The sequence below is a fragment of the Synchytrium microbalum genome (genome assembly GCF_006535985.1).
Source record: "Synchytrium microbalum strain JEL517 chromosome Unknown SmJEL517_scf0014, whole genome shotgun sequence".
In the NCBI taxonomy this organism is placed as follows: domain Eukaryota; kingdom Fungi; phylum Chytridiomycota; class Chytridiomycetes; order Synchytriales; family Synchytriaceae; genus Synchytrium; species Synchytrium microbalum.
In genome coordinates, this window is record NW_022158363.1 from 427,146 (window position 1) to 450,363 (window position 23,218).

Below are 23,218 nucleotides of genomic sequence, written 5' to 3' on the forward strand. Positions count from 1 at the left end.
AAAAGTCACAAACACACGATTTTGATGCTTTGGGAATTTCTACATGTTTGCAATAGGCGATCGGTCCACGATCCAGTAATTTAACACTATCTTTGCTTGAGTTTCAATAACTTCCAAAATTAATGCCTGCATTGCCAGTGCTTGAATCATTGTCTCAAACTGAGAAACTTGGAAATTGGAAACAGCCAAAAAACGACAAGCGAGACCAAGACAAAAAGATCCCAGTAGTGTATGAGACATCTCTGTGTCCTGTGGAAGATGAGCCTTGCTACCCTCGCTTGTGTCGTTGACTAAGGATGCTCCAGAAACCTTTCAAATTTTTGGAGAAGGTTTTCTGCCAACCGCAACACAAATTGTTTTTCAACATTTCTATCTTCATTATGCTTCTTTATTCTTACCGATGATAAATTATTATAATTGTCGTTCTATCTAACCGTGGTAGACACCAGTATCGAACCACAGGCTAATGATTTTATAGGATTATAGGATTGCTAGGTTGTCTACTTGGCACCTTTCTTGGATCCTTTAGGCATAGATGACTGAAAGTCTTCCGTAACGCCAGTCCAATAACGAAGAAATTCGGCCCAGCCTTCCAGCAACAGCAGAAGTCCACGCGAAGGATTTGGATTTTGCCTTTCAATAAGCCTCAATTCTGTATTGATGACCTCCATCAGTGTCCTTTCTCGAGATCGGACAGGTGCCTCTTTCTTCACACTGTTGTGAACGGACTCGAAACTACTATCGGCCATTGTATCGGGTGATGGCTGACTGGACGTAATTGCTTTGACGTATCCTCGTATGAATATTCCCAGCCCACCTCGTTGCTCTCGAGTGAGTCCTTGGTCTCGTATCAATGACGGTGGAGATGACTGAGCCGTATCTTCCTCCTCGTCTTCATCAGTAGGATCATTCCAAGACTTCCAAGATTTTTTACCATTAGACTCTCTAGTGAGCATACTGGTCATTGACGTAGAATCACTCTGTCGTGTGTATCAATAGTAGGTAGAGTCCAAGTTGCTTTTACTACCATTTGCAGCACCTCGGCGTCCTGTTAAACGAGCACCAGCTCGTACTTGTCTAGGACCACGTCCAGAAGGTTTTCCACTAGCACGACCCTTGGCACTACTATTACTGTTGTCAATACTATGGATACCATTACCATCACGTTGGGTGCTGCATTATGATTCGATGCCGATCTTTGTTCATCAAATGTCCACTGTGTACGACCGCCATGACCTCTATGAGTCTTTCTCCTCTGCCTTTTGTTTTCCGAATGCTACTACTGTCTGCTTCTTCTATTTCAGACATCAGATCAAACGGGTTTACTCCTTGAGAGATTGTGTAGCAAAGACCTTAGGGAAAGAGTTGAAATGAGGGTGAAGGGAGTAGCTACGTTTGCAGACATGTTATCTTGCTATGTTCAAAAGGCACAAGGGCTTGGCGATGGACATGGAGGCTGAAGTTCCAACAGCGTGTAAAACTACGAACTTTGGAAGAAATGGCCTACTTGACATAAAATGTAACATATATCAGTAAGACTCACCTATTCCTGACTTTTCTGTTACATAAACCAGACGAAACACAACGTTCCTTTCGACTGCAGCTAGGCTTTCACTTTTTTACATGTTTTAATATGTAAAAATAGCTTTAGTCGAGCGAGTTTCGTAATTCGTCAAACCAGTTATTACGGTTGTGATCGGTTATTACAGGTTCCGGTGATTTTGCCGACGCCAAAGTTTCCAGACGTACAAACTTTGAAAAAATATTTCCAGTGTCGTCCTGTGTAAAAACTGAATTAATAAAAGGCGGACTATATTATCAAGCTCAAACATACCATCCATCGTTCTTCAATGATAGGATCATTTCCCACTAACATTTCATCAATCGTATTGCTTACGTTAGCGTAAATTCGCCATCTATTGCGTTGGATGACCTCTACAACGATGCCGAAAGTGGGTTCCCCCGCACGCTCTAATTGAGTTTTGTGGACTGGCAGTTTCTTGGGGTTGCTTGTGCCACGCCGTAGTGATTCCTTGTCGCCGAGTATGACTGCTTGTACACCACCAAGTAACGGTCGTAAAGTTGGATTTTTCAGCACGTTCTGAACAGAGGTGCCGTGTGCCGTTGCGACCTAGAAATGATCAATTACCGTCAAACAATGTCCTTCATGAAGTTGCACCTCCATCCCTACCATTCCAATACCACGTTGTGCAACTGTTCTTGCAGATGCGACTTCAGCAACAGTACCAATTTCATCAATTACAATCACTTGAGGATTTTGATTTTGCACTGCCTCGATCAGGATCTCATGTTGATGCCTACGATGGTCTACCTGCATTCGATGAGCGCGTCCAATGCAGGCATGTGGTTTTGAATGAGACCCAGCAATCTCGTTTGACGTATCCTACAGAGCTGGATATTAAGTAGAGCTGCCAATGTAATAAACAATAGCCTTACCACTACAACGACTCGTTTTCTCAATTCATTAGCAAGGAAGCGGATTATATCACGTAAACCCGTAGTTTTGCCAGAACCTGGCGGACCAAGAAGAAGTAGAGAATGTGTCGGTCCAACACGTGCTACTATGTCTCGAATCATTTCGCTAGCCCCTGGCACATGTCGACCAACTCGATAAGTAAGAGCAACAATGTCACCAAAGCGATCCCGGGTCGCACTTATGCGGTGGAGGGTACCAGGCAGACCCGCCCTATTATCACTTGTGAAGACTTTGTCCTGGCTTAGGCCACCACACAAATAGTGCACCGCTTCACGAACGTCCTCAGGTGATATTGTAATGGATTCCAAATCCATTTCAGTGCTGTCTTCGTACCGAAGAACTGGTAAACGATAGCAGCTTAGCAAGATTTCTTCCAGAGCTGGCGTTACTTTTGTGATTGCGAAAACAATCAGATGACGAAGTGACTCAGGCAATACAGCGAATAACAAGCTTAAATCTTCGTCATCCATTGGCTTTGCTGCCGCTACTCCGAGGTTTTCAGAAAAGTCGTCTTCGCCCACTGGCGCATACGAGGCCACGTGATCTGGTCGGCTGATGGTGAGTTTGTGCTTTAAATCGAGTGATAATAATGAGTTGTTGGAGTGGTTGGAAGACCCAATAAACCACTGCATGTTTGCGTTACTAAGAGCGCGTATAGATCGTTCGACCGTCTCTGATATGGTTGACTGAAGCCACGATTCGAGGGAAAGCAGCTCAGTAACGTCACTTGCTGCATATGAAATCATCTCATCCGTTAAAGGGCTAAAATGAATCAAGTTAGAAAAGCTATAAGATGTAGCGGCGAGGCACGAGACTCCTTACCGTCTCTCCCAAAAAGTTACGTCTTCTTCCATTTCGGCCACTATCCTCTCTTTTTGACTGTTTTCGGAAAGGTTTGAAATGGACAGGAGTTTGTTGAGTCCGATTCGGTATAAATCAAAAGAACGTTTGGTCTTGCCCAAGGCTCCCTGAATACTTTGAAGCGTACCGTAGAGCACTTGTGTATCCATTACGTTCTGTATATGAATTTGGTACTGGTGGTAGAGAGCTTCAGCATCCCGTCGACAATCATGCATTACTACAACTCTATCTTTGTCACAAAAGACAAGAGCCATCAATTTTGCAAGCGCTTCAGATCCATTTTGTACCCCCAACAATCCAATAACATCGACTATGTACACCTCACTGAGTTCTGTTGCTACTTGAACGACTGTCAGTCGACCGTCTTTACCAAGATTTACACCTTCACAGTCAACAGCTAGTCGTCGGCGCTGTTGTAATTCAAGATATGCTTTTTCAGAACCTACACATTATCGGAAAACGAAAGCTGGTAAGAGCTAATAGGAAATAACAAGCAAATCCATAGACGTACTTGCAATATCGTCAACTAGAAATGTTGTAGCGGATGAGGAAACCTTCGTTATCTTAGGACGTGCCAATTGCTGAGGCGCCGGGTGTCGACTAGGTGGTAGCTGCGCCGTGGTGGCGTTGTTTGCGAATGATGGTGGATATAGCAACTTCTTATGTCCTTCAACATTCACCGTGACGAGCTGCGGATATTGGCGAACAATGTCAAGAGGAGAGTGTCCTGGATGTCTTGCGATGAAATAGATGGGCTTTAGCTTCTGGTTCTGCTTGATTAGTTCAGTTAACGACAGGCCAGGTGTTGTTTGAACTGCTGCCGACAATAGCTTCTGTAACTTAAGACTGAGAGTTGGAATAGAAGGCGTCTCTACAATAGTGTCTCTGACATTGTTTCCAGGTGCCTGAATTGCTTGTGGTGCGATGGGCGGTCCTACGAAGTCTTGTTTGGACTAAATGTATGAGAATGCAAGGAAGGGCACACACCTTGTGTAGATCCGCTTTGAATGGAAGGCGGTGATCGGGTTTTCAGCTTGAGAATTAACGTCGACTCCCACACAAACTTTAGAAGAAACTGAGTGAGAAAGTGGCAATTTAAAAGCTTTTGTTTGGCCCTTACGTGTATGCAGAAAGGTTCCATTTCCATTAAATTCTTGAACTTTGGAGCCCCAAACTTTTTATAGTCCTTTGTATTGAATCTTTCCAAAATAGCTATAGTCAGTGCCGATGCATTCATCCGTCCACCATTTTCTTGCAGTTTGGTCATCATAAACAATAGTACTACGATCAACGTCAGTAGAAACGGGAGAGTAAACATTCATGCAAATATTCACATACATTGTCGCTTTTCGGCCTCCATTGCGGGTTTTCCAGCGACACTCAATGTAAGTCGATATTGTGTCTGAAAATAAACGGCCCGAACGGCAATAATGTTGTAGTTTGTTAGCCAGGTGCCACAAAAGTAGGTTTGGACGTCCTTCTGAGATGTCTATGACGAAAAGCGAGTTCTTATCAGCCGAGTGGTTGAAACCAATAATTGGGGGTGATCAACCCCCCACTCGGTTTTTAACCCTACAACTGCCCCATTTTCATTGGCTCTTGCCAATCATGAGAATTATGAATCAAACCTCAGTTGGATTCAAGGATTTGCCAATCGTCAATCTGCTTACAAAAAAACCTCCTTGCTTGGTGCTGGACTTGAGATTTTTCACACGCATTTAGTACGCACACATATACCGACCGTATGGTACATTATATGTATATGCCACATTGGGAGAAAATGTAACGACAATAAAGTCCTCGTGCGTCAATGAAAGTTCTCGTGCGTCAGGTCATGAGTTCACTGAGTATGACGAGTATGAGAACACATCGTTTGCAAGCGGCGACAAATTTAGACGTACCACCTCCTAGGTGCCCTTTCAAAGTAACCGTCGTGGAAGTCCTATAACTGATCTGGAAAGAGAGATCAAGGGACTGTTGAAGTGGCGTATCGCTGAAGCTTTGTTAATATTTAAGCTTTAAACCCAATTTAGGCCTTCCGATACAAAAAATACTACCTCTAACCCGCTCCATGTATTATCAAAAGGTTTGTGAATACGGTTTAGCCTTGGTTTTGCGGGCCAAAACTGGCTGTACGTCGAGATTCTGTATTTGCACCTTGTACCACTGGTGAAATATATGTCCTGGCGTCACTGGCTAGCATGCGGTAACAAAAAGGGCTTAAACTGCGAGCATCATTTGAGGTGAAAGGTCCTGAAGATTATGGTCTGAAAAACATCGTTCAAATGTCCCTTCTTCAGTTCAAAATCGTTTTCAATGGACGCAAACTCGTGTTCCTCTCTCGTGGGAGTCTTAAATGCGAAGGAACAAGTAGAAATAATTGATATCTATATTTTGGTGCACGCTACCTTGCTTTAGTTATGCAGTTTGAAGGCAGGAACTCCGGCTTGATTCTAGTTCATAGTTAAAGCTCCAGATCTCTTGGTTGTTGTGACTTTGCAACTGCACACTGATCACCGAAGACGAATGTCTCGATATGTTAGGGAATTGTGGTGTTTCTGTGTGGTGTCACTGTACTTCTCTTAATCTAAACTTCGGTGACTGCACTTGCCAAAGGGCCTGCAATTTCGTTGTACTTTCACCGATGCTACATTTGTTTGTTGGTGGCCTTGAGGGAGATCTGAATCGGTGTTGGGAAGCAGACCTACAATCTGCAAAAAGTCACGTCTGTCATCCAACTGGATTCTGAGATCCCTTTTTTTGGCAGCCTTGACCAGTCTGCCCTGTCTGTTCGGAGACAGTTCTCGGTACCAAAACATTACCGAAATATGTTTGGACATTTCTTTTTAATTTTATTATGATGTTGTGATGATTTGAGTATATAAAAATGACTTTCTACTTTTCTATCCTTATATCTTATCCTCTTTCTATCTATTGTATCTACCACCACCGCTCCTCCTCTACATCTCTAACACTCATTCCTCCAGCTTCTTAATCCTCTCATCAATCCTAACCAACGACAAATGTATCTTGGTGTCCAGCTGCTTTGAGAAATCATACCCATCGGTAAACCCATCTCTAATACCAACCAATGAGGATTTGGCAGCTTTGATATCTCCATCCTCGTACATGACGACAGCTAATTCGAACAGTGCAAAGGGTAGTGTTTGTTTCTCGAGGACTATTACTTCGGATCTGGATACAAGCCATGAGACTGATTCACGGCATGATGATGCGTCACCCATTTCTCGACGCGCACCTGCACGGAGGAAGTGGAGGACTGCCATTCGGTCGAGTCTGATTTGAGTGGATGGAAGAGTGTGAGTTGTGAGGGTCAGCGGGAATAAATTTACCACCGAGTATACATGGAATTCGCTGCGTGCTGCGATAAATTCAACCTTACATCAGGACACCTACCTTTCCTGATTAGTCCATATCACCTTCCCAATGGGAGTTGGACCACCACCAGAACTCCTTCCACTGCTACTACTAGCACCACCTCCATTCGAAGACCCATTACTCGCCAGACTCGACGACGACCCACCAATCAACACACCATCCAAATTCCTCGGCACAGGCACCATATTCTCACTTAAGTTCCTCATAGCCTCATCAATCTCTGTACACGATGCGACGAGTCTCGCAGCGTCCATAAACGACCATCCATTCCAGAATGCGACTAGTTCATGTGCTGGCAGCATTGCTGGTGATGCTGTGGGACCACGAGTGCCCAAGAATCTGGCACGACGAGTGACGAAATTTTCTATTGCTGGGATGCGGCCGAATCGTTTCTCATTGAGGAAGGGCACTTTTTGGTATTCGGCCTGCACGTCCTTGTAGGGGTGGCCTGCTGCGTCGAGGAAGGTGGCGCGTGCGTACGTGAGGAAGGCTTTGGACCAGTCTGGTTTGTGGAGAGGTTGTGTTAGTTATAAAATATCAGACACACTGATGAACAAAAACCAATCCATACAGGACATGAATGGACAAACTTACATCCATCATCAATCAACACCAACATATGATCAGCAGCAGTACTCCAATCACCATCAAAAGCAGCATTCAACGCCATCTCCCAAGTACACAAGCTCCGTAACTCTCTCCACTCGTTCTGCGAATGTGCTTTTGATTGCTCAAACGCCTGCGTCGAGCCAGCTAAATCACGTCTCATACGTAGTGTTCTGCCCGCGAAATACAAGTGCAGAGCAGATTTAGGATAGCGTTGAAGTGTTTCTCGTAATAGTCGTTCGGCTTCTGGGAGGTGGGTGGGTACTAGGATCGTGGGAGAGTGGGAAGGCATTATCGTGTGGAGCGCGAGGAGCATGCATGATGCTACTGGAGATCGCATTCCTTGGCCTATACGTGATTTTTTTTAGCATATGCGGTACTCTGCTGAAAGCAAAAAACTCTTTTCTTTGGATATCCATCGAATATGATACCTTGGAAGGAGTATTCCAGATTAGCGAATCCTAACTTGTTGTCGAAGTTTATTCCCAAGAAGGAGACCACGTTCAGAAGCTTGTCAGGACTAGATATTGAATTGTGGAGATGAGCAGATTGTTTGTGACAGAGGAAAAAGAGCGAAGAAGAGAGAGTGCATCTCGGCGGATTCCAACCGTCAAAACCAAGTACTTACAGCATCGACATACACGCATGTATAGATCCAATTCCAAACTGTACACCACCCAACGTATGCTTATCCAGCACTCCTCCACCGTCCTGCCATCCCCGTTTCACGAGCTCGTTCCATATATTCGTATACGTCTTCCACGTCCTCCGAAGTTTCAATCCAGCACGTACATAACCCATTACATTATTCTCATCCAGAATCTGCAGCATGCCAGACATGAAACAAGCTTCAGCTCGGATCACAAGGGCTCGAACTTCACCATTCGTCAATTCAGCTAGCTCCTTTGGTTTTTCCTTTTGTGGTGGTGAAGGTGTTGCTTTGTCACCTCGCAAGTTGAGCCATGAGGATCGAGCTAGTCTTGCAGCAGATGAGAATGCCGATGCAACTTTTGAGGATGTGGTGGTGGAGTAGTATTGCGCTATTTGAGCATCTGCGAGTCTTTCAGCTTGATCTAGTGCTGTCACGGCAGCCTGTATGTGTTCTTCTGATTGGGTCATGAGGGCTAATATAGTTGAAAATATAGATAAGAATCAGTAAATGGCCATGCGGTTAGTGTCGCTGACATGTTTGATAGTAGTCCACCGGATTACACTTTTTTTTTGGCGTTACATACCCTTGATGCTCAAGATGTACGAGATGGCGACCGAGTATAGCGGGTCGAACTTTCCTTGAAGCAACGAATCAGCTCCCGAGAGGTTGTTCTCGAAAAACAGATCGACCTAACGTGGAAAGATGTCATTGTTGTGTTTTTGGAGATAAGGTGACGGGCAATTTGTATCGTGGACAGCATCGATGGGGGAGCAAGAGGAGAATGCAAGTAGTGCTTTTGCATGCGTCAATGGAGCTGGCATCGTTAGAAATGGCCGATTGGTATGGAAACTTACAGCACGTTTAGCCTGCTCATCCTCCCGTTCTTGTTCTGCAGCAGTAGCTTCAGGTTTGGCCACTTCAGCATCCTGTAGGCCGCTCTCGTGAATAGACACAGGCTGATACAGCGTACTGCTCATTTTTTTATTGGGTGATGGTGGTGTGGTGTGTGGTGGGTTTTCTACAGCGTCCAAGTTTTGCATGTCCAGCTCCAATTCTTCTTCAACAATGACAAACCGACTTGATCTCCTTTTGGGAAGAGGGTCGTCCAATGCCATTGGCGTCATAATAGCTTGGCCATTTAAATTTCCCATCGTTTAAATACTTGTAAGGCTGGTGGGATCGTAGGAGTCGAAAAGATCACAAAGAGAAAAAGAAGAAGTCACAACACCGATTGGTTGAACAAAAGAGAAAACGTGCCTCTTTAGATCTAAATAGACGTTTTCTAGTTTGAGATTCGAAATTTTACTGTGTTGTTGCCTTCAAGTGTGTCAGATTGAGCCTCCAAACCTCCAGAGTTAACAAAACGCGTTATTTTGTTTGAATTCTTCTATCGTACGCTCTATTATAAGGCAGGATTTAATTTCAATACACGTTTAAACACGTCATGACAATGTCTACTTCCTAGTTAAGAGCTCCAATTCTTTTCCTTACGGTCTCACCACCCCTTTCAAATTCTTGCAAATTCTTGATTCCAAAAAAAGTTAAGTTTGGCAATAGAGAGAATGTTGACTAGAAAGACGTGTAGATCCATTATCTACTCCTCACATAATTATAACATTTCCTGCTCATGCGCACCATCTCTCCTCCTCGTGACGTTGTAAGTCACGCTCATACTTGTCAATTCACCTAAACGTCAAAGTCAACCCAAGGCTCAATACACTAGTATTGCTGTACAGAGAGCCAAGTGAAATTATATTCAATCATGTAATTTGTTTTCGCATTCATCATTACTCAAGCGTTTACATTACAATCAAAACAGCTAAGCTAACATCAAATAGTTCATCACACGTCTTATAGTATCTCTCCACAGTCTCTACCAAGATCAACAGCAAGCAACCAGCCCTGCCACTTCATCGAAGTCATCACAACTTATTGTGAGCAAATACTTAGTCTCTGCCTTGGAGTCCAAGTCCATCCACATGACGATGAATCACACTACCACCACAACCTGCTCAACCCTGACTACCACGAACCATACAAATATTATTCCCAAAATCATTTCGTAATGACGTATGGAGGGCCAAAGCATATTGGAATGATACTGGTCAACATCTTGCATCCTATGTATCATACAGGGTCGAAAAACTTGAAATTGGCTATTTGACGCAAAAACGAAACGGGATTGTGTTCAGAAGGCGTAATAATAATAGGAGTAGAACGGCTGGTAATAGGTATCGTCATGCCGTGCGTGATGATATAGTACAACCTCGTGATATTTCTATAGCATTCCATTTGCACGGTGATGAACGATGCGTCACCATCGAGTATTTCCTTGGACGAGACAAGTTTAGAATGAAATGTTCCTCGTCAAAGCTGCTTTGAATGCTTGTAGATGATGCTTATGTCATGGTATTGCAACTCTCAGCTGCTCCATTTGTCACTTTTACCGAAAAGGGACCTGGGCCAGAATCACCTCAACGATACGCAGCACCGTTTGAGATTGTACGTGATAATCGAGGAGATCCATTTTGGAGTGGTGTAACATATGAGTTACGTAATGTAATTCTCGCTGGTCCTCCCTCTGAAGAATACTTGAGATGTGAGTTATCAACACCTTTTTTTTGCCAGAGCTCGATTCTCCTTTTCTTAAGCAACAAGTACTTGTCCCAAAGCCGAATTGTCCAATACATGAAGGGAAGTTGAGTCTATTCATGCGTTTGAGAGGCGAAATGTCATCAATAGGCTTCTTGTCGCGTCAACAAAAATGTCTCTAGAGAAATGAATGAGGCTAGTCAAGATCTACGCGTTTCGGCAGGAAAAAACTCTGAGATTCACCATAAAATTCAATAATTCACTCTTTCTTGCAACTCCACTCGACCATCACTGAGCTTCAACATTCCAAACATTCCGAAAAAACAAGTCGACGACGATGACTTCTCGCTTAACTCAGTTTGTAGAAGCCATCCGGCAGATCCTTCCAAACTTTAATCCTTCAGCACGAACGACCTACTTGTTGGATGAGGTCAAGAATATCTGTCCAGCATGTGTCTTAAGGTACGTTCAAAGAAAATACATGCATGGACCAGTCTTCTATTTTCAATTTATTAACGTATTCAACCACTGCAATAGATTCCTCAACATGGAAGACCGCACGATCTACCACAAGTTCAGCCAATTCACATTCGATGCTGCTCAAATCGATAATTCAAGCACGAGTGTCAACAACAAGTGTGTCGCCTGTTTGGGCATTCTGGAGCAGGACTTCCAGGAGCTAGCTGACAGGACAAAGCTCAAGATAGAACAGGATGGGTTTAAGGGACTCGAGTCGTTTGTCGTTGCTGTCAAGGTGCCTATGCAGGTGCATCTGAGACAGCGAGCTATTGTTCTCATGTTGAAGAACAGATTGTAAGTTCATATGCTGATGATGGTGGTGAAGTATTGATGGTACCGTGTGGTGTTTGGATCTGGTCGTAATGGGTTACAGTCTTACCTGTTTTTTGCTCACACTCAATCTGTTTTAGTGGCACTGTACAACCACATGGCGAAGTCAAAGACCTCGTCAAGCTGCTGTTACAGCCAAAGATTGCTAAATCTACTGGCCTGCAATCTCTTCCAAATGTAGGTCCTTTCAAAAAACAAACGAAAAAGGAGGACAGAACAGTAACATATATGTCATTCTCTTTAGAGCCCCTTCACGATCTCATATGAATTCGAGCATGCTGCTACTCAGGAAGATCACTTCTTCATTAAAGATACTGGTCTTGTGAGCTTTAAAGTGTCTCGGCGAAAGGTACAAAAACGATAACAGCTTCCATCAATTTGCTCTATTGTCTCACACTATCATCATGTAGAATGGAATCAGACACAGTCAAGGATTGTCTCTGGAGAAGTTGAATATGGCTTTGAGTGCTCTGGAGTATCAAGACCTAGTAGAGTGCGTCATGGTGAGGTCATAAGCTCCTTGTTTTGCTGATTCTCACACCTCCTTTCATCATCTAGTGCAACCCACATTCCACCTAAAGCAGTCACAGCACCTCCAATCTGCCGAATCGACCTAACACACGGCTCCATCTACCTGGCCGGCAGATACAACAAGTACGAGCGTGGAATCAGTCATACTCCATGGGAAGTCAAGGGTGTTCGTATGGCTAAGGAATCAGTATCTGATTTCCTGGATATGCAGGCTATGGCTTTGTTTCGTGCTCAAGGTAATCCTTTGATGTTAGGGATGTTTTTTTTTTTTTTGGTGGGCTTCTCTTACAAAACATTCTCGTCGTTTTTCTACTAGACAACAAGTTCGCATCAGCGGGTCGAGAAGACGTAGATGTGCGAATGCTGGGCAAGGGAAGACCATTCTATTTGGAGTTGATTCATCCTCGCGTCTTGACTATGCCTGCTGATGAGATGAAGGCTTTTCAAGACAAGGTGAATGCACCTGCCAAGGATAAAGTGAGGTTTACAAACCTGCAGTTGGTGTCCAAGTATGTTTTATGAGGCTTGCTTTGTGCTCGCACGGTGCACGATCAACATGGTGACTTTTTGCTTCTCGTTTTGGGTCTGACGCATTTCTGAACTAAGGGAGAGCACCTCAGTTTTGAAGGACTCGGCAGCTACGAAATGTAAAACATATAGGTAAAGATATCAAGTATTCTTGACAGAGAAGTGAACGTGCAGATCATGAATTCTAAATTCATAATATTTTTTGTTGAATAGAGTTGTAGTCGAACTCCCATCTCCCATAACGCAACCTCAAATCGAATTATTGAACTCTACAAAGGACTTGGAAGTCAAGCAAGCAAATCCTACCAGAGTTCCGAGGTATGTTCATTGTGAAGAGTACCAGTCATAAGTTAAAACCATGGAAGACAGTTTCAATTGATCACCTCTTCTTTCTCTCGATTAGGCGTGCTGACTTGGTCCGGGACAAACTCATTCACTTCATGATCGCCACTGCTGCAACATCACCTGAAGGTATCAAGAATCCTTGTATCAGCGTGGATATGAAGACATCAGCAGGTGTGTACTACTGTTAATTCAATCCGCTTCCCTCGTTTTGCCATGACAGAGGTCTTTAACTGCCATGTATTAACAACATCATTTAGGAACATACGTCAAAGAATTCGTTCACGGTGATAATGGACGAACCACACCAAACATGTATGAACTCTTAAAACTGGAATGGGCTCGTGTTGCCTCTTTGGATGTGATTGATGTTGATTTGGAATGGCCTGAGGATATTGAAGGTGATGATCAAGAGACACCTAATGGTGGTGGTGGTGTAGGTGCAGCATCTGATTGAACAAAGAATTCAGGAACCCAATACTCATCTTTCTCACTTGGGCAAAAATTTGCATAAAATCACTGTTTTGTAAGTTACATTATATAGATTCATTCGACATGCAATTGTCCTTCTGTGGAGCATCCCCTTGATTTGTTTTCGGGCTATCCTCACCGAGCTTTGAACTCTGAACACTCAACATCCAAGACTTAATAGTGTGAAGCTTACTACCGTGATGAATAATGGTGCCCAGGCCTTCTCACGGTCTCTCTCTCTCTTCCCACACTTTGACATGGGAAACTACTTAAATCCCTACTACACACAATTCTGCCCTCACAACATCATCTCCAACAAACACCGCACTCCAACCCAATCCCACCAATCTCGCCATCCCAACGAGCAATGAACTGGACTCTCTACATCTCCTTGATCCTCGCCATCACAACCCTCGTCGCATCCTCCACAACTGGCTCTCATGGTGGTCCTATGCGACAAAAGCAAGATGATGGAGTCAAGATGGCTGATGATGGTTATGGGAAGGCATTCAACGATAAAGGTCTGTCATGTTGGATCTCCGTTTATCCCTTCTATTTGGTCTTGTCCTGATCTTCGACTCTATTTTGGATTGAATAGGGTATGCTCAACAGCACAAATCATTAGCAAAGGATAACGTGCATGAAGAATCTACCTTCAAGAGTATTTACGGATCTGGGTTTGTTGATGTGATTGAACTAAAAAAATCCAGCAGGGAAAGTCAATAGCTTGGACTAACTCCTTCCTTTCTTAATGCTTGCAGGGTGCGCCATTCTCTGGATATATGAAACTCAAGGATCGCTACTTGGATGCAAAGTACAAGTCATTGTCTTGCTGTTGTTGTTGATTGTGGTGGTCAAGATGCTTACTCCTTTAACTCTCCTCTTGTAGCAACAAGTACTACAACACCGACAAGGGACGCAAGTACTATGGCTATGGATACAATGGATACCATGCGTACTTTTAAAACTGTCGTTGCCGGTATTCCTTCAGTGGTGTCGCAGCTGTTTTTGTTACATAATGAACAACAAGTTTATATACTTAATGAATGAAAACGTGGTTAAGCTCAAGATATAGTCACGATGGGAGGTTCAAGGTGTTGCTTTGCTTTGTCGTTGTTATCAATGTGCATATGCAAATGCATTTCAAGACACTGAGGATTCGTTTGCATGCCCAAGACATTGTAAGTCATGTCTTCGATGGTAGTGTTGGTGCTGAGGCTTGGTGTTCGGATGTGGTCGACAGTATCATCCAAAAGTCTCTACGATTTTCTTCTTTTCTCACTCTCTACACACCTATATAGTGACACGGTATAACCACAATGGAGAAGCCACAGATATCGTCAAAGGCCACAGAAAAATCGCTGAAGCTGCTGTTGTGAAATCTTTGCCAAGTGTGATTTCTAAAACTGTTGAAGCAAAAAAAAGCAGACACAGAGTTGCACACACTCCGTTTACAGCCCTTCAGAATCTCATACAATTGTGAGTGGAATGCTTCGCAAGAGGAGCATTCGTTGTGCAGCACAATTTGCTTTTTGTTTGTTCACTTACGAAGAGCTACCGACACCACAACGAACCACTAATCCATACGCAATGCAAAGTTTATATCTGTGTTGGAAAAAGGTTCTTGTATGTACAAACTGAACTGCCAACTCTTTACTATCCGCCCCCTACAAACGTTTTTCTCCCGCTCATGCCTTTTCACCACCCCTTTTCGAAGCCTTCTTCCCAGTCTTTGCAGCAACAAGCTTCCCTCCTCCTGCTCCTACTCCTCTACCCTTTTGATCGAATACAGATGGAGCAGCAGCGTTCAAAGCTTCTGGATCATCGTTGAATCCAGGGATTCGAATATCATAGAACCGTTCTATGAGAGAAGTGTGAGTGAGGAGAAACACAAGTACACCTTGCTGTGTCGAGAATTTTTTCATACCAGCAATTTTGGCCGCATCCTTCACTTCGAGTGTATCTGATTCTCGATGATGAGCTAATCTAGATGAGAGCTCTGTGATTTCTTGTACAAACTCGTGAGCTACTTCAATGAGCATCTATTTGCCAAAAACAACTGTTCGGTTAGAGGTTTTGATGTGCAGCTGATCTCAGTCCTCATCAACCACAATAACCATATACCTCGCAAGTAGGGTCATCAATCTTCATATCAGCATCAATTTGAGACAGCAAGTACTGGATCTTTTGTTTCGAGACGAGTTGAGTAGGATCAGCAGGGACTTCAGGCACTCGATTTGGATGAGGTTGTGGAATAAAGGGTTGTAATGATTTCGAGATGGGTGGTTGCATCTGCTGTTGCTGTTCTCGTTGTTGCTGCTGCTGTTGTTGTTCTCTTTGCATATGCATTTGGACTTGCATCTGTACCTGCTGTTGATATTGCTGTTGCTGGAGTTGGAGTTGATATTGTTGGGGATACTGTTGCTGGACGGGTTCGGTTTTTACGATGCGGGTGGGTGCTTGTTCTTGTTGTTGGGATTGTTGTTGCATTTGTTGTTGTTGTTGGATTTGTTGTTGGTGCTGGATTTGTTGTTGTTGGTGAGCAGCTAATTGTTGATGTTGAGCTAAGCGGGAGATAGGGAAATGTTAGATACAAAGCAAACGATGCGACCTTACTCACGTGTCGAAGCAAAAAAGCAACTCGTTCTTCAAGTATGCCTTGATGGCACTGCATCCCAAACAATCTACCCTAGATACTTGCCTACAAGAGCATTCAGTTCTTGCCCGGAGATGGTAATGCCTTCATTTGCAGCCTGCTGAATGAGTCTCAACCACAGACTCTGCTTTTGTTCATCAGACAGGTTGCCAGCCTGATAAATCTTGAGCAGGTTTGCCAGATACGATGACTTTTTGTCCATTGCGTTGATACTATAACTGGCGATTCGTCACCAATGTCGAGCAAACTTGCAATGTGCGTTGATGTTGAATGTTGGCAAGATGTTTTAATGTCCTGTTGATTTGACGTGAAGTGTATATGTAAGGGATATGTAACCGAAGGAATAACAAGTGAAACACGATGTTTTGATATACATGACGGTGTACCTCTAGCGTGCCGTGATTGACAACGTCGTCCTCAAGCTTCGAGATTTTGTAAAAACACACTACCGTAGCTTTTAGCTATTATATAGATATAGACAAACAGAGGATTAGAAGCCATTAGACTGGTTGGCAGCAGTGACATATAGAGCCATACTTTAGTTGTGTCCTCGTCCGATTCTAATAGCTTTGCCACATAAGGTGCGTTCGAGTTGTGACGATTGTGAGATAGTTGCCCTGTTTGGTTGAATTGACAGCTCATAAGCTTTGATTTGATGCTCTACTGAATCGGATTCCAGTCCTTCCGTTTATCTACTGACTCACTTCTCACCCAAATCACTTAGTCCAATCTGACAGCATGGCGTCCGACTTTCTGTCATTACGGTCGCAGCTAAAGACATCTAATGTCGAATCGGAAGCTGTCGAAATCAACCAACGGGCCCTCATCGACAAGATTCTTGCTCGATATTCGACCGAATACACATTCTTTGTAAGCTCGCAAACACTTGGCCTTTGATCGTGTCCTTCAACACTGACACCAAGTCACTCGTAGAGAGAGCTTCTTCAGAACAGCAACGATGCAAATGCTACAGAAGTCACTATTACATTCCAAACAAAGGGTGGAAAAGCGAACGCTGCTTCTACTATTACTTACTCCAACAATGGACGGCCATTCAGAGATGAAGATTGGGTAGGGTAGTGCATGTGTATCTGATATTGCTGCTCCTGGTTAACTGTTTGAATCTTCTAGTATCGGCTCAGAAAGATTGCTGAAGGAAATCCAGATCAGGACAAGATTGGATTCTTTGGAGTTGGATTCTACTCTCTCTTCAGGTATATTAATCAAATATGTCAAATGGGATATCAAATCTGGCTGACTTTACTCTGACCTAGTGTATGCGAGGAGCCTCTAGTCACGTCTGGTACTGGCTGCATGGCCTTCTTTTGGAAGGTAGAGTGATAGCAACAAGCCACGTCACCCACTCAAAAGATGCTGATCTTTACGTTTTTGGTTTGACAGGGGGACAGTCTGTATACAAAACGTGGTCCAGCACCAACAGCATCAGATCTCACCACCTTCTTCTTGGAACTCCGAGAACCACTCGACATTCCAAATATCGCAGATTTCGGCAGATTCCTCGCAACGTCCGTTCCCTTCACCGCAAACCTGCGTAACGTCTCCGTCATTGTAGATACAGAGACGGTCTTCTCTCTCCATAAAAAGACTGCCGAGGCACGACCACTCACATTCCCCAAAAATCTATATCAAACCGTATCGCCAAACTCGATGCTGACTCTAGATCAAGTAAATGTGTCGCAGATACAGCTAGATGTAGATGCCATGTTGTCCTTTGATCGTTCCAAGGGACGACAAGGAACCAAGACCTCATTCTCTATATTCATGAGAGTCGCTACTGCTGGTTTTGGAGTACGACTCGCTACCAAGTTTGCTCAAGAGATGGAGAGAACAACAAAGAAGAAGCCACCCACCAAGACCAGTCTACAAATCATGTGGTCTACATTCGACGAGTATGATTCGTCGTCTGGTGTGCGAGGACAGAATTCTGTGTTTTCAGATCTGTTGCCTGCACCTGGAGAGCAAGGAAGGATATTTATAGGGTATGTGAAACCAAGCGAAAAAGAAATTGTTGACTTGATGACATTGCAAATACTCAATGGCTCTGTGCTGTTTTCAAATTTAGGTTTCCTACTCATCAGACTACTGGGTGCTCTATGCATCTGGCTGCTCATTTGATTCCAACCGTGGAACGTGAGAGTATAGATTTCGTTGATCGGACTCTTACGATATGGAATCAAGTGAGTTCGGAAGCAAAAAACGCCAGAAGGACATAAATTCCGAATCCTATTGGAATCAATTTAATTCCAACCCCCTGTAGGAAATATTGGTTGTTGGAGCTCTTGTGGCCAGAATACTCTATGAGGATGAGATGACTTCCATTCAAAGTATGTAGTCATAGTTCAGGAAGCTTGTGTTGCGTTCCCGTATAATTCAATACTGAGTCATATTCGAATAGAACTGTACCCAGAAGTACAATCAGACCCTGCCGCAAAGGAATGGATGGAAAAGAAGGGAGCACACGCTATGATGTCCTTCAACTTTAAGGCATCAACTCCCCATTCCGTAGTAGCTAAAATCTTGGGCAGCTACTTTCTCAAACAGTCTTCAGAACAATTGACCATCATGTCATCTCGTGGTGTCATGCCAGCAAACAAAGTCAGGATATTAGATCCTTCCATGTCAGCCTTTATCAAAAACATTCCATTCGTGCCTGAGCTAGTCGCCAAACAATGTGCAGAGATGATAAAGAATCTTGAAAAGGATGGTGTAGTACGGACGACGACTGTAGAGGACGTGTTGGAGGAATTAGGTCAAAGGACTCTCACTTCGGATGAGTTTATTGCTCTCATGAAGTGGTGGGTTGCACTACGAGGCAAGACGTTTATTCCCGACAGTATAGTATCCCGATTCCTTCAACTAGCCGTCATACCGCCTACTTCTATACCGGGAGTAACTACAAAGATGACGCTGGCTCACATTAAAAGTCACATGAATGTAAAAATAATACCACCAGATTGTCCAGCACCTTCCAACTCTCTACCATCCGATATTGCCAAAAGCTTTACGAAAAACGAATTAGAGCAAGTATTTGGATGGATGGAGCTGACGCTTGTAGAGTGGTGTAATTTCCTCGCACGGGAAAAGACGGAAGATCTGGAAATGAGTGCTCCATTTACCGAGAGGATATTAGGTGTGGTCTCTCGTGCTTGGGGCAACATCTCGCAAGACAACAAGGTCTTGATCATAAGCATATTCTGCATAATGAAGTGTATCCCAACTCGTAGTGGCATGAAACTACCCGAACAAGCATACTTCAAGAACGTGACTCTGTTTGCCGACTTGCCATCAGTCGCATTCGCAAACCCGAAAAGTGTTTCGGAAGTCATGCTCAAGGCATTCGGGGTACGAGAGCATGTAGAATTACAGACTATATTTGATCGGCTGGGTACTGAGTTGGGATGGGATCATCATCAGCTGGTGAAATATTTGGCTACCATACAGGCTAAATTGTCGAATCTCGAGTTTGACAGGCTGAGAGCTACAGCCCTGTTTCCGAGGGAAGCAGAGACTGAGGCTGGTATTAAACGGTATAGGGCTAGTGAGTTGTATGCACCTGATGACAAGCTGCGTAAGCTGGGAGTGAGTATATTGAAGTGGGACAAGTGGAGGAGTCAGTCTGATGAAGGTATGTTGTTCAAGACAAAAAAAGAGCAATGTATTCATGTGGATAACGCTTTCATTTTAGCCAAGCTGATGATGACACTAGGTCTCAAAACAGTAGTCCCGTTATCAGACCTGTTTGCAATGATGGCTACAGCAACTGAACCTTCGAAACGAGCCTTGCTCCTTGAATACTTTATTGATAATCACAAGACCACATATGCCAGTATATATCGTCCCGAAACAGTCCAAATCCCATTCCTGCCAACCGTAGACGCTAGCACATACGCCAAGCCAGCTGACTGTTTTAGCGAACCAGGTGGTCTAGTTATGGGTTTCCTAGTCTTGAAACCAGACCTAAAACCACATGCCGATAAATTTGGATGTAGGCCACATCCACCGTCAGATCAACTAGTAGCTCGCTTACGAGAACGACCACCGCCTCCACAATCTGCTGTCGCCATGTTTACGTATCTAGCATCTCGACAACACGATTTCACAGTCCGTGATTGGACGTTGATTCGTGATAGTAAATTCATACCCGTGCCCATCACAACCACATCCCCACCAACATATAAATGCATGACTCCAGGCGACGTATACTTCAACACTGGCTCCAAGAATGAATATGCCGATTTCTTCACCTTTGTCGATTTCGGACATGTCGCAAACACCTTCTTGCGTGCTGCTGGAGTCAAAGACGAACCAACACCAGCTGAATTGGCTCAACAGCTAGTTAAATCGCCACGCCAGTTCTTAGATGCTTCGGGAACAGAAAAGTATCTGGGACTGCTGAGACGTATGGCTACGAATTTCAGTAGCTTGTCACAGAATGCGGCGCTGTTGAGGGATATGAGGAGTAGTGCGTTTCTAATTGGGTTGAAGGGTGATGGGGGGAGTGATGTAGAGGTTGTGAAGTCAGTGCCGACTGTTGTGGGTAACGATGCTGCTGCTACTACAACTTTAGCACATGATGGTATAGAAGGGGATGGTGCCAAGGTGCAAGTCACGCTGGCGAAAGCTAGTGATATATATTTGATTGATGATACGATATTGCAGCAGATTTTCCAGCCGTTGAGGTATGTGTTGAAAATGTTGATGGTGATGTAGGAGAAGAGTGAACGGGGCTAATACACTATTTGGTAGTTGTATTTTGGAGCCACTGCTTGAGAACTTTTATGAGCAGTTGGGGTCATCTTGGCTATCTCCACAGGTAATGCAGCATCTTGAATGTTCCCCATTTTGCTACTCACTTAGACACTCCAACACCCACCTCTTTTCGCAACAAATCTCACTAGGTCCAGCAATCATGGAGCGTCCCACGCAACAACCACATGGAGACCGACAAGTCCAAAGACCTCCAAAAACTAATCCGCCAACGAGCACCTCTCCTCTTATACGATGGCCACCGCATGCGAACCGTCAAAGAAGTCGTCAACAATGCCGAATCTCTCCTCAAAGACATTATGGTAATCGAAGTCAAAGAAATCGAAATCGTACGAACTTTCAAGGGCAACAAGAATCGTCAGAATACGACATCTTGTTTGCTTGTTGATGAACGCAGTCGCCAGAATTATGTGTTTGTGGCTGGGGAGTATGATTTCTTTGATGTTGCTCAGGCGCTTGGGAGGGTTGTGTTTAGGCATCCGAGGTTGAATGATACGCTGTTGCTGAGGTTTGTTGGGTTGATTTAGCGTTTTGTTGGACTTGAAGTAGAGCGTGACGACAAAAAAACCGCCTGGCACTGTCGTCAAATGAATCTTCCAACTGATTCTTTCTGCTTACTTCACATATAGCACCCTCCTCTCAACGTCCCTCGTAAACCTGAAAAGAAAAGGTTTCCCAATAGACCGCATCTTAAATATCTCATCGCAAAAGATCAAGAATGCTGCTACCATACCGGATACGCCTCCACCATCAAGTCCTGCTGCCGTTAGTACAGAAAGTAGTAGCAAAGAGGCTGTTGGTATGCCGGATATGCCTGATGCTACGCCACAGGTTCGAAGCTATGTTAGGCAGTTGCTGGGAATGTTTCCTGATGCTGATTCTGAGGTGAGCTTGAATTGCATTCATTATTGTCAAACAACCGATTTTTTTGCCACTTCGCTGAATTCCACCTAAAGTCTCATACTTTCGCCCAACAATTTTAGGTTGTTCGGCGCGCTGTCGAAGCCGAAAAGAGTGGCAAGGACGTCGTGACCAATGTCAGCAATCGTATGTTGGATCAAGGCTATCCACGAGCCAGTAATCCAATCAACAGGAGTAAACCTGTACCGCCTATACCACCCGCAGCGCTTACAGCGCAGCAAGCTAATGGTGATTCACAGAATGGTGTGGTGGCACGTAATAATCCACCAACGCCAGAAAAGGATGCTGCAACAGACGACTTTTTTGGAGTCATAAATCGGTTTGCTGAGAATATGAGGAGTACGGTGTTTGGCGGTGGTCCCAGTAGTAGTAATAGCAATGGTGGATTGTCGTCTCCTGCACCCCCATCAGCCACATCATCAAACAACCAACTATCGACCACACAAAGCATACGCTCAGCCAACGACGAACAAGGCACCAAACCACCAATAGATCCATCCCAAACCTCTCAAATCCGTAACTCGCTATCACGTAGCATCCAAACCCTGAAATCAACCAAAGACTCCACATTTTCAGCAACAGTGCCATCAGACCCTCCCGCAATCCCCAGCAATCAATCACCTGTATGTCGCGTGATTGCCGAGAACGACATGATAATGATCAACAGCGTAGACGGCCTCTCATTCTATCGGGATCGACGTGTAGCTGCTACGGATGAATCCGTGACCAATATGGCTGGTATTCAACGATTTGTGAAGCTCATTAAGGTGTTGGCACAAGTGTATTCATTGGACTTACGAGCATGTAGTATATATGTTGATGTGGATGGGACGACGATCGCGTTTAATCGTGGCCGGTCCTTGTTTTTCAATGTACGGTATTACTTGGGGTTGCATTATCCGCTTGTGAAGGGGAATGGTGTTGCGAGGATCCCTGGTGGTTTTGGTGGTAGGGATGAGGATGTGCCGGATGCTGCAGAGACGTATTATTACTGGTATGTTGAGTAAACGGTTTCCTTTTGGTGAACGTGCTGACGGTTTGTGTTGGTAGGTTCTTGGTATTCGCTCACGAGCTAGCACACAACTTTGCACATGGACATGATTCGGATCATGAGTTTTATTTGACCTCGTTTGCAGAGCACTTTATGAGTAATTTGATTAAGCAGATGCTTGTACAGGGGGTTTCTGTGTAAGGCTCTTTGTATGTTTATATGAAGAAATATTGACCTGATTGTGAAAAGTTTGGTCTGGGTTGGTTGGAGTTGTTGGAACGTGGAAGGATTGGTTGGAGATGTTGAAGGACGCAAGTGTCGAGTAGTTCGTTACGAGAGGAAACAGAGATGTGTTTGACGTTTGATACACGTATTCGAACGTGAATAGCAGTAAATCACGAGCTGCTGAGCGGGAATCGCGTTTCTCGTATAGCATTGATTTTCAAACACACTTCGCACATGCGTACCAAAGATTTCTCTTGCGAGTGACAATAAGAACGAGTTTGCCCAGGATCGGATCCGTGCGTTCTTCCA

The 23,218-nt window shown here is 44.2% G+C and overlaps 3 protein-coding genes across 3 annotated transcripts; 1 reads left to right on the plus strand and 2 right to left on the minus strand.

Annotated features, from left to right (window-relative positions):
* Positions 1 to 992: 992 nt before the first annotated feature.
* On the minus strand, positions 993 to 4,718 carry SmJEL517_g03023 (uncharacterized protein; the record flags this gene model as incomplete). Its single annotated transcript, XM_031168951.1, has 10 exons — positions 993 to 1,173; positions 1,679 to 1,779; positions 1,835 to 2,131; positions 2,192 to 2,404; positions 2,458 to 3,259; positions 3,320 to 3,800; positions 3,870 to 4,292; positions 4,346 to 4,421; positions 4,479 to 4,639; positions 4,697 to 4,718. 10 exons carry the CDS (start codon positions 4,716 to 4,718, stop codon positions 993 to 995), a joined length of 2,757 nt encoding a protein of 918 aa, XP_031025123.1.
* Positions 4,719 to 15,016: 10,298 nt separating this feature from the next.
* On the minus strand, positions 15,017 to 16,186 carry SmJEL517_g03024 (uncharacterized protein; the record flags this gene model as incomplete). The annotated part of the gene is made up of 4 exons (XM_031168952.1): positions 15,017 to 15,189; positions 15,256 to 15,370; positions 15,453 to 15,892; positions 16,108 to 16,186. 4 exons carry the CDS (start codon positions 16,184 to 16,186, stop codon positions 15,017 to 15,019), a joined length of 807 nt encoding a protein of 268 aa, XP_031025116.1.
* Positions 16,187 to 16,722: 536 nt separating this feature from the next.
* Positions 16,723 to 22,885, plus strand: SmJEL517_g03025 (uncharacterized protein; the record flags this gene model as incomplete). Its single annotated transcript, XM_031168953.1, has 14 exons — positions 16,723 to 16,854; positions 16,918 to 17,055; positions 17,116 to 17,198; positions 17,259 to 17,316; positions 17,386 to 17,984; positions 18,068 to 18,182; positions 18,263 to 18,329; positions 18,401 to 19,630; positions 19,691 to 20,684; positions 20,752 to 20,818; positions 20,904 to 21,280; positions 21,402 to 21,657; positions 21,756 to 22,687; positions 22,744 to 22,885. The coding sequence occupies 14 exons, from the start codon at positions 16,723 to 16,725 to the stop codon at positions 22,883 to 22,885; spliced, it is 5,190 nt and encodes a 1,729-aa protein (XP_031025117.1).
* Between the last annotated feature and the right edge of the window lie 333 nt (positions 22,886 to 23,218).